At 44.7% G+C, this 11,901-nt stretch overlaps 1 protein-coding gene across 4 annotated transcripts in view; it reads right to left on the reverse strand.

Moving 5' to 3' along the window:
- Positions 1–11,901, reverse strand: part of Kif3a (kinesin family member 3A) — a 70,061-nt gene that overhangs the window by 18,806 nt on the left and 39,354 nt on the right. The window contains exons 16-19 of one of the 4 annotated variants that reach the window (XM_008849318.3): positions 10,855–10,908; positions 10,483–10,551; positions 9,570–9,694; positions 6,582–7,455 (exon numbers count right to left, since the gene is read on the reverse strand). In XM_008849318.3, coding sequence (XP_008847540.1) covers positions 7,410–7,455; positions 9,570–9,694; positions 10,483–10,551; positions 10,855–10,908 — 294 coding nt within the window. In that variant the 3' untranslated portion in view covers positions 6,582–7,409. Of the gene's footprint in view, positions 1–6,581; positions 7,456–8,321; positions 8,344–9,569; positions 9,695–10,482; positions 10,552–10,854; positions 10,909–11,901 lie in introns of those variants that run through there. The other 3 variants (XM_008849319.3, XM_029554204.1, XM_029554203.1) reach the window with 3 other exon arrangements.

Consider the following 11,901-nt stretch of genomic DNA (forward strand, 5'->3'; position numbering starts at 1 on the left):
TGTGAAATTAAAGCAAATTGTAATGGTCTACATGTATGAAGATGCCACACTATAATGGTCTACGTGTATGAAGATGCCACACCGTGATGGACTACATGTATGAAGATGCCACACTATAATGGTCTACGTGTATGAAGATGCCACACAGTAAAGGACTACGTGTATGAAGATGCCACACCATGATGGTCTACATGTATGAAGATGCCACACTATAATGGTCTACGTGTATGAAGATGCCACACTGTGATGGTCTACGTGTATGAAGATGCCACACTGTAAAGGACTACGTGTATGAAGATGCCCCAGTGAAACCTGTCACTTTGTATGCTAACTTTAAAAATGAATGAACTAGAAAAAGGGCAGCTGTTGTGGGGGTGCTAAGTCTTGGCAGAGATTAGAAGTCAGGGCCAGCAAGCCTCTCACAGTGCCTCTGGTACTTTTAGGTTGGGTTGGGCAATACTTTAAAAATGAATGAACTAGAAAAAGGGCAGCTGTTGTGGGGGTGCTAAGTCTTGGCAGAGATTAGAAGTCAGGGCCAGCAAGCCTCTCACAGTGCCTCTGGTACTTTTAGGTTGGGTTGGGCAATATCCTCTTGTTAAGATTGGTATCGACTCTGAGAAAATTTTATTCAGTTGTAAAGTCCCAGTTAAAATCTTTGGTACAATTGGAGAAACACAGCCTTTGATTACAAACTAAAATTTCCCCAAGGGGGAGGGGAGCAGGTGTGGAAGGTTGTCTCATCTGTCGTGGGCTTCGGTGGGAGCCATAACGGTGTTTGGGTGAGACAACCTGATGTTCTGATAACACTGATAAAAGTAACCTGAAGGTCGGGTCGCAGGAAGCCTGGTGCTCCGTGAGAGGAAACAGGCTGTTTTTGAAGTAGCCTCTTCACAGTCATTTTCCCACACGTGTTCAGCTTTGGAAGGAAGGCCTGAATGCCTGATTTGCTTTGCAAATGAATCAGCAAAAGAAGGGGCGATTCAGCTAATCCAGAAGGGCTTGGGGGCTCCTCCCTCCTTGAAGCTCAGGCTGGGCTTCAGAGCCTGTTCGCTGTTCTTGTTGGGCACAGGCTGACTTCGACCTTCATTTATTTGGACACCGCCTTGTTTAACACATGGACTCAGATATTCAGCGGAAAAGAGGTCAGAAAATAGTAAGGCTGGCTATAGTGGCCCCTCCTGTGATCCCAGCACTCAAGAGGCTGCTCCTGTCAAAAGTTCAAGTACAGCCAAAGCTAGAGACTGAACCCAACCTAACAGCCAAGCTCATGGGCAGGGGATGTAGCTCAGCTGGTAGAGTGCTAGCCTACCACGCATAAAGTCCTGGGGTCTGGATCCTTAGCACCACATAAACTGGGTGTGGTGGCATGTGCTTGTAATAATCCCAACATTTAGGAGCTGGAGTCAGGAGGATCAGAAAACAGCTATCTTTAGCTACATATCAAATTTTAGGTCAGCCTGGGCTGAGACCCTGTCTCCAAAAAAGAGGGGGGAAGGTGGTCACTGGGAAGATAGCTCAGTTGGTAAAGTACTTGCCCTACATGTAAATGTGCTGGACATAGTTCTAACACTGGTGAGAGGAAGAAAGGCAGGTCCCTAAGGCCTAATCACTGAGCCTTAGGCCAGGGAAGGCCTGTGTCAAAACACAAGAGGGAGGGGTCAGGCATGGGGGGTGCATACCTTTTAACCCCAGAGCTTGGGAGGTAGAGGTAGGCAGATCGCTGAGTTCAAGGCTAGCCTGGTCTACATGATGAGCTTCAGGCCAGTCAGGGCTATATTGCAAGACCCTGTCCCCAAACAAAAACCCAGGTGGATGGTGTCTAAGGGATGACACCCACAATTGTTCTATGGCATCCATTCATGCACACACCCCCTCACATACACCACCACCACCACCCCACCCCTGGCATAATATACACCTATGTGAACGTGTGTGTGAACGCATGCAAACAAAACCAAATAAAAACAATGTTATCAGGACCAAGGAAACAAGGGACAGAGAACAAGTCAGAGGGTCAGGAGCCCCCAGATCTTACAGTCCTACCAATCAAGGCAAAACTTGAACACATTCTTTCACATAAGCCTTGTCACCCAGGAGGGAGGAAAACAGTCCTTTGGCTGACACTACGCTTTGGGGATTGCTCTCCAGGGTCTTGCTCAGCAGTCACCTGACCGCACAGGCAGCCACTGTCCAGTGCCGTTGTATGAAGTGGGTACCAGATTCAGCTGGGGAAGGGACCCAGGCACTACGGTGGCACAATTATTTTGCTTAGGCCATGGCGGGCCTTGGAGTTCATCCTTCTCCACAGGTGGGAGTTCTGCATAAACAGCTGGGAAGAGAGCAAACCCCAGGAGAGACAGAAGATGCTCCTTTCCACACAAAAAGCAGTTTAAGAAATCCTTTGCAGGCCGGAGAGATGGCTCAGTGGTTAAGCACACTGGTTGTTCTTGCAGAAGACCCTGGTTCGAATCCCAGCACCCACATGGCGGCTAACAACTCACCATAACTCCAGTTCCAGGGGATCTGACAGCCTCTTCTATACTCCTTGGGCACTGCACGACACGGGTGCACTTACCTACATGCAGGCAATGCATGACAGCAGGAAGGATTCCCTGGTAGAGAAGGGGACAGGAAGGTGCTGGGAAGGAAGGAGGGGCAGGAGGACGAAAACCAACCAAGGTGGGGTCCACAGAGATGGCTGAGCAGTTGAGAGTGCGGCTGAGCCGCCGCTCCAGCCCTCTGCACAGCCTCTCTGACTTGTACGAGAACTGGGCTGTGTTCTCAAACACAGGATGGAAAGGGCAACACAACTTGGATACAAATATTTTTGGTGAGAAAAAAATTTATTAGGAGTGTACTTAAAGATATTTCTCCTAAATTTGATGATTTCTGCTTAAAAGACCCAGTCAACATTGTTTCTGTGTGACATGCAGAGGCCTCACTTAACCACTGATGGGTGGCGTCGAGCACAAACACCTGATTGCTAATAGCAACATGGAAGTAAACACAAAGGGAGCTCAACAAGGGCCGGTCAAGGTGGCACAAGCCTGAAATCCAAGACGCAGGAGGCAAAGGCAGGAGGCCTGAGGCAGCTTGGGGACAGCCTGGTCTGCACAGTGACATTCCGTTCCCCAAAAAATCAAAGCGGGGGTAGGGAGATGGCTCAGCAGGTAAGGGCGATTGCTGCTAAACTTGTAACCCACAGGGTGGAGGGAGAGAAGTTGCTCTCTGACCACCACATGCACACTATCACACATACCGACATGCCTATACATTCGCACAAAATAAATGTTAATAAAAAACCCTTAAAAATCCAAATCAGAGAAACAGAACATAATTTAGAAAAGCAGCTACTAGGCACTGAAGATTTTACTTTTTATTTAACCATGCTGCATGTATACACACATTATTGATATATACAACTTGAACAAGTACAATTTATACATAAAGTACACTGCAAGTGTGGACACAAACTCATTGTACAACCTTTAATTCTGGCCACTAAACAGTCCTGCCATAATGCTACTCAAGTATTAATGATTCAAACTAGTCAGACAACAGTGTAAATTTAAAGGCACTAGGAAGATCTATGCTTTCTAGTATTTTAAGAAAAATAAAGAGGAAAACCAATGCACACATTAGGAAACTAAGGGGGACAGCTGGGTGCAGTGGGGACACACCTGTGATCCAGGCTTGGGACGTGGAGGCAGGAGAACCAGATCAAGGTGAGCCTGAGATACACAGTTTGAGGCCAACCTGGGCTACATGGGACTTTATCTCAAAAAGGAAGAGGGGTGAAGAGGAAGAGAAGGAGAGAGGAGGAAGACGAGAAGATGGAGGGAGGGCAGGAGGAAGGAGGGGGAGAAACTGGGCAGACACTTGTGTATATAAATGTAAACTCTGCCCATTCCCTAATTCACAGCCCTGTTGGACAGGGATTTTTCTTGCCTGAAGAGTTAAGGTACAAAAACCAAAACAAAATACCAAACTATAATCCTAATTTTTAAAACAGGAAGATGAAATAACATCTTCCCTTCTCCCTCCAAAATAATCTTGATGTGCTTGTTGTGAAAAACATACATTAAAAAAATTAGCCCCCTTCTAGAAAGTACATGAGACGGCTCTTCAAATGGACTTACTTGTGGGCAGCCCTTCCTGCACAAGCCTTCCTGTGGTTACTCTTTCGCTTTACAAGGGTCTAAAGCAGCTGAACGCTGTCTTCAAACAGCCCACTAGAGTACACGATCACAGAGCTCACCGAAGCATGGAGAATAAATACTACTTTTTAAATTAAGGAAAAAAAGAATATTCATCAATACCCTATTTATATACATGTGCCGATCACTTAAAATATGTACACTGATTCAACTATTAAGTTGATTTGTTCATCTTTATCCTTTCATGAAATTAGCAACGAAAACACAGAAATATTCCACTCACAAAAACAGCAACATGGAGCAGCCACAGCACGCGTGACCATGTCGGTGTCCGCCACCCTCAGGTGGACCTCTGGTCTGGCCAGAGCCTAACTTGGTATTTCAGAAAATGTATAACGTCCATCTGTCTAGTTTTCACAGAAATGACTTAACCAAAGCATTACTTGGTTGACAGCAATCCCAGCACCTGGGAGGCTGAGGCATAACTGGGAATCCCAGGCCAGCCCGGGCTAACACACGAGATACTGTCTCAAAACAACAAACAAACAAACAAACAATCACTAAAGCAAACTGCTTACAGAAATGTCTCAGTATTTTTACTTTTTGTAGATTTATTATTTTTGTCCCTGGGATGGGGGTGGGGGGGAGTAGCTACCACACTGGGTTCAATTTCCATACTGTTCTGGCTTCATTTAGAGCGGGAATTCCTCCCTGCTGTAGAAGACAGAGTCTTTTTGAAGGAAGGCATGTCAATTTTTTTCCCCTTACCAGTAAAATTAAGATTTCTATAATTACTAACAGTTAAATTTACAAAGTTCAAATATTTGACAATCAGCTGGGCGTGGTGGTACACACTTTTAATCCCAACACTTAGGAGGCAGAGGCAGGCAGATCTCTGTGAGTTCAAGGCCAGCCAGGTCTACATAGTGAGTTCCAGGCCAGCTGTGGCTATAGGGAGACCCTGTCTCAAAAAGACCAAAAAAAAAAAAAAAAAAAAAAAAAAAAAAAAAGACAATCACCAAGACACTGCTCACATAAAGCCTTTACAAGATCCGTGCCCAGCACAGCACTTTGCAGCACTAAGCAACACCACAGAGGGAGTTACAGGTATGTGGCTCCTTCCATACCACCAAGAACATACTGCTGGGAACACCAGGCTAACTGCCCCAACGCTCACCACAAAGGACAGTGCTAGAAAGCACTGCAAATTTACAGACATGTTTTCAAACACTACCGCTTCACCAGGGCTCCACCTCCCCTCACCTGCCTATACTCGACATACAGCTCTGAGATTATAAATCAAACTTTACCCAAACTGCTAAAGTCATAGTAATTTAATAAAACCTAATTCGTGAAGTCTCAAAACTTTTGCATTCTGTGTGTTTGGAGCTGATTATATAATTTTAAATTTACAAAACATACTAAGTGGTTTAGGAACTGTGTAACTCAAAAAAGTAACCAACAAAAACAAAATAATCCCCATTTATTATAATTACTATATAATGAATATAATTTTTTTTTCTGTCTTTTTGAGACAGGGTCTCCTTATTGCCCCAGCTGTCCTGGAACTATGTAGACCAGGCTGGCCTCAAACTCACAAAGATCCACCTGTCTCTGCCTCCCAAGTGCTGGGATTAAAGGCGTGCGCCACCACCCCCAGCCTAATGAATACAATTTTATTTGAAGAAAAATATGGCCTGAATTAGTCAATAGAAGAAATTTGGAGAAGAAATGTTTTTTTTTTCTTTTTCTTTTTTATGTGTATGAGTGTCTTGCCTGCTTGCGTGTGAGTACACCCGTGTCGTGCAATGCCATGGAGGTCAGAAGAGGGCTTCAGATTCCCCCGGAACTTGGAGTTAACGACAGTTTGTAGCCACCATGTGGGTCCTGGAAATTGAACCTGGGTCCTCTGCAAGAGCAGCCAGTGCTCTTAACCGCTGAGCCATCATCTCTCTAGCCCCTAGTTTTTCTCTTTCAAAAGTGTTATAAAGCCTGGACATGGTGGCACACGCCTATAATCACAGCACTTGGGAGGCAGAGGCAGGCAGATCTCTGAGTTCAAGGCCAGCCTGGTCTACATAGTGAGTTTCAGGCCAGCTGGGGCTACAGAGAGACCCTGTCTCAAAAAGACCAAAAAAAAAAAAAAAAGTTATAAAGGCAAAGAAATAAACGATGTTTTACTGGCTTAGCTTCAGTTTTTGAAAAATGAGACCTTGTCAATTGGTATACACAGGTTATTTCCATCAGAACTTAAATTATAGAAGGGAGTGTCTTATGTCCAGGTTAAATTCTTTAAAATTTAATTATTTTTACTTTATGTGTATGAGTAATGCCTGCATGAATGTAAGTGCAATGTAATTCAACATCAACATAGGTCAGAAGAGAGTGCTGGATCCCCTGGAACTGGAGTTACAGACGGTTATCAGCCTCCATGTGGGTGCTGGGAATCGAACCCAGGGCCTCTACAAGAGCAGCCAGCACTCTTAACCACTGAGTCATCTCTCCAGTCCTCGAGGAGAACTTTTTAAAATGGATTGTGAGCAAAGAGAGTGACCAGTACTGGCTTCAAGAGGACATGAAGAAGCCAGAGCAGCCACGGCAGCAGCACTGGCGGTGAAGCAGAGCCGGAGGGGGACATGAGCAGGAGGGCGACAGCCAGGCTAAACTCCGGTTTACAGCGTCCACCTGCAAAGCAGTCCGATTATGCAGCTTTCTACAGGAGACCAACAAAGTCAGTCATCTCATACTTAAAATGCAATGACTGTTAGTATAAAGTCAGCACACGTTTAGACAGGCCAGCCAGCGGTGTTAGGACAGTCACTTAGATGCACAGGAAAGACACTCGCATACAACATAGGATGATTCAATCTGCTACGAACTGTGTGCAAAACAGAAGTCTTTCTTCTTTTCTGAAATTGTGTTTATATAAATACACAGTAGTTAGGTAAATAGCTCCAAGACTATCATAGGTTGTTAAAATTGCAACTCTACTAGGAACTGTTCCCCAACTTTCCTCAGCTGCCTCAGCAGAGCAGCTGACGCTGCAGTCCACACACTGTGCACTTTTTTTTATGTTACAGAAACTGAACAGAGTCTAAATGTTATTAGTCAAATTGTTACTTCCAGTCTGACTCCATGATTTATAGCTTCCATTATGTGAAATTACACGACATCCGCAGTGTTTTAAAGATTTTTGCCCAGGCAATGAGAAAACCACTCTTTTTTATTTTAACTTTAATTCTGTAACATTTACTAAAGTAAAGAGTCGATCACGGCCCCAGGTTTCACAGAACGCTTTCTGTTGGGAGAAGAGAAAAAGCAAGGTGAGTGTGCTCTTAGAGACTGAAGCACTTCACATCACACAGTGGAGATTAGGGAGGTCACGGAGACTGGAAACAGCCAGTGCCACACTGGACCATGGTAAGGTTTGATTGATGCCCACTTTTTTAGGGCAGGGGAAGGCACCGTGAGTAAGCACAAATGTTGGCACAGCCCGGTACTGCCGAGCAGTGAGACACCGAGCACAGGACCAGATGAGGCACAGAGCCTGGAGATCTGCAAGCTTATCAGGGATGCCCTGGAGGGTCTTCTGGTAGGCTAGCAGCACAGGCTGACTCTGAGAATCAGAGCACAGCATCCAGAGCCACACTCCCCGCTGCAGAGGCAGGACTGCAGGAGAGCCACACTCCCTGCTGTACTCACGGCCATCCTGCCCCACAGCTGGCTCATGTGCCTTTCATGAGGAACATCACATGGAACACATATGCAAGAGAATTCGAACATGGGTGCTTATTGTACACATCTGCTTATGTTTATGACCACAGTTTTTATAGGATTTTCAGCTAATTCAGTTTGGCTCATATAATGTTAGTCCACAAGCATATCTTTTTAGGTTACTGTAAATAAAAAGCATATGTTTTAAAATGAGCATTCTGGAAGCTGTATCTAAATATTTTATCAAATTGTTTCAGGTCTATACAGCAAGAAAAAGAAAATGATTTTGCAATCTCATGTAAATAATCTGAATTCATGGCTTCTCTTTAGAAAGGAAAAGGTTCAGCAACAAAGGGGACTCTACCCCACAACTAAGCAGGACTAGGACTGCACCAGCTTGCCACTTCCTCCTGCCTCTGTGCCAGGCCAACTGTCCACCAGGACCATCACACCTGTGCTCTCATCTTAGCAACTGCAGAGTTAAAAGGAGAATAGACCAAGCTGGGTGTGGTGGCACACGCCTTTAATCCCAGCACTTGGGAGGCAGAGGCAGGCAGATCTCTGCGAGTTTGAGGCCAGCCTGGTCTCCATTAGTGAATCCAGGCCAGCTGTGGCTACAGGGAAACCTTGTCTCAAAAAAAACCCCCCCCAAAAAAAAAAAAAGTGAAAAGTAAGGGGCTGCAGAGCTGGTTCAGCCATTAAAGAGCACTGGCTGCTCTTGCAGAGGACCTAGGTTCAGCCCCCAGCACCCACATGGCAGCTAACAACTGTCTCTTGACTCCAGTTCCAGGGGAATCCAATGCCCTCTTCTGACCTCCAAGGGCACTGCATGACATGAGTACACACACATGCAGCCAACACACTCATATACATAAAGTGAAAATATTTTTAAGTGAAAAGTAAAGAGCACCTCTAAAAGCTTGTTTCTTAGAATCCATTTACTGTATCCTTAAGATTAGATGTGTGGCTTCAGGTGGCACATAAAATACTTTATAAACTCCCCATGTAAATGCTCAAAAATGCAATCAAAAGTACATTTAATATGTGACCGATTCCCTCTCTCCCTAGAGTTCAAGGATCATAAACTGTATTATGTCTGTGAGATTATGTAACACAAATTAATCCCATACAGCTCTACCATACACATAACTCAGAAGCAAAAAAAGCAATCTTGTCATTCACTCAAATAAGCTAAAAGCACTTGATGTAAGAACAGGAGCAAAGAAATACACTCCAGCCCAGGGCTCCCACTGAGCGTATGTGACAACACGCACACACCGCCCAACAGTCAAAACTGGGAGAGAGCAAGAGATGTCATACTAGCTTTCCTTGAGATGTAGGAAATCGGGTCCTTGGGGCAATGTCTAGGACAGAAAAACTGACCATCTGAATATGATACTTTGGGAGTCTAACCAGGCAAACTAAGTAGCATCTCAATACAGAACTAGTGTGAGATGTGAGAAAGGAAACAAGACAGCAGGTGAGCCTATCCTGAGTAAAGAAAGTGAATCAGAAGTGAATTCTATTACTCACTGTGATTTAGTTACAATTACAATTCTTTAGCCACATTTTACTTATCCAAACTGTAACTACATAAGGTACATGATTTTTAAAATACCAGTCAACGTAAGTATCACAGAAACAACAGGAATTCAACTTCCTTCAGGTGGCTCTACAGTGCCTCAATGCTGTTCTTACCGTCTCCCTGTCTTGGGCCTTGCTTTTCCCTTTGAGGTCCGTGGCCTTTCTAATTTCATCAAAGACTGACGCAGACTTTCTTCGGTATAGGCGAGGTACACGTGAGAAAGGTCTACTTCAAATGGCTGAGAGAAAGAGCCAGAGGGAAGTTAAACTTGGGAAGACTGAAAATACGAAATAAAAAAACATCTAGCAAAAGAGCCACAGAAGTCAAAACCAATCTCTGAAGACATGTTCTAATCCCTGCATCTAAAATGTACTCAAAGCTGGTGATCTAGAGCCCGTTATAGCCCATAAATTTCCTCCAAGGAAAACGGTCTTCTTTTCTCCAAAGCTGGCACCTCTCCTTGTTTACCTGGTCTACAACCAGCTCTGAAAGGGAAGGCAGGCATTCCCAGTCTCTTGCCATCACGACACAAACACGTGGTGAACACAACTCCAAAGAGTAACACCAAGCCGTGTCGTGACAGAGACAAGAGGACCCTGTGCTATGCCTGAGCAGAGTTGCCCTGCTAACTACCTGGGTACCCAGGAGCCTCTATTCACAAAAGATGAGCCCACCGTTGAGCAGAGCCCAGAAAAGATACCAGGTTGGTGACAACACAATCACAATGACCCACTTTCCTACAGAGAAACAAAGGGAGTGTTTGAAAAGGATTCCTGGGGCTGGAGAGATGGCTCAGCGGTCAAGAACACTGGTTGCTCTTGCAGAAGACCCGGGTTTGAATCCCAGCACCCACATGGCAGCTAACAATTGACCATAACTCCAGTTCCAGGGAATCCAACAGCCTGTTCTGACCTCCGCCGGCATTGCACAACACGGGTGCACTTACCTACATGCAGGCGTAACACTCATACACATAAAATAGATAAATAGAATTAAAATAAAAAAATAAACAAAAAGGACTCTTACATCTTTCTCCTTTTTATCAGGTACTGGGGTTTGCTTCCTCATGTTATTTCCTGTATAGGCAACACATTTCTCAAAAAAAGAAAAACGGGAAAGAAATGTGAGTTAGTGCTGTGAGTCAGGCAAGCTGCTGACACATCCCGACGCTTATGAGGAAGCATATCTGCATCCTGGAGCAGCAGGAACTGACAGTCCATCCACCCCAGGAAGCCCAGACCCAGACCTTCCACACATGGTCTCTGCCTCACGGTTAATTATGAAGACATCTTATCTGGCCTACCAGATTCCCATCTGCTCCATTCTCTGGGTGGCCTCTCTCCTCACCAGCCAGCACCATCCCTCCCTATGGCCACAGGGAAGCCAAGGGACACTCACCAGCTGCCATTCTCCAATGTCTTCATTCCAATGGACATAGTTCTCAATCATTTCCTTTCAAGGGAGTTAAAAAAGTAATTTTAGTAAGTTAAAATATTGAAAAATATTCATAAAACTGAGTGTGCAAAACAGGGTCAACATGTATGACAAGTTCATACATGTACCATAATACCTTGTTCACAGTCACAATTCCAACTTACCCATTCCTAGAACTAAACTCTTCTAAAGTTATATTTTTTAATTTTAAATTATGTGTGTATCTGTGTACATGCACGCACATGTATACAGATGTTTGCAGAGGCCAGGGATGGTGGATCCCCATGGAGCTGGAGTTCCAGGTGGCTGTGAGCTGCCTGTCAAGGTGCTAGGAACTGAACTCGGGTCTTCTGCAGCAGCAGTGGGAGCTTTACTACTGAGCAAGCTCTAGCCCAAAAGGTACTTAAAAAAATTTTTTGTTACGTGTGTGTGCGTGTGTGTGTGTGTACATGCTATGATATAGGTGTGAAGTTCAGAGGATAACTTTGTAGAATCAGTTCTTCCATGTTTATGTGGGTTCTGGGGATCAAACTCAGGTCACCAGCTTGCACAAGTGCCATGTGGCTGGCCCACCAGAACTAACTGCTTTTTTTTTTTTAATTTTGTTTTTGTTTTTGTTTTTATTTTATATGAATGAGTGTATTGCCTGCACATACGTAAGTGCACCCGTGTTGTGCAATGCCCGCGGAGGACAGAAGAGGCCATTGGATCCCCTGGAACTGGAGTTACGGACAGCTGTTAGCTGCCATGTGGGTGCTGGGATTCAAACTGGGTCTTCTGCAAGAACAGTGTTCTTAACCGTTGAGCCATCTCTCCAGCTCCCTGGTTTTTTCTTTTTAAATACAAGTGCTCTTTAGAAATAATTTTAAAGTTTTCTAATGGTTGCTCTATTACCACAGTTCTTCAAGTAGCACCTGGGCTGTCATGATGGGTCAAGAAAGGCCATTGTTCTGTCTTGGGGCTACCTGAAGACCACTGAGGTGCTTTCAACACTGATTATATTTGCAGTCT

Source organism: Nannospalax galili, unplaced genomic scaffold (genome assembly GCF_000622305.1).
Source record: "Nannospalax galili isolate Female #2095 unplaced genomic scaffold, S.galili_v1.0 scaffold424, whole genome shotgun sequence".
Taxonomy (NCBI): domain Eukaryota; kingdom Metazoa; phylum Chordata; class Mammalia; order Rodentia; family Spalacidae; genus Nannospalax; species Nannospalax galili.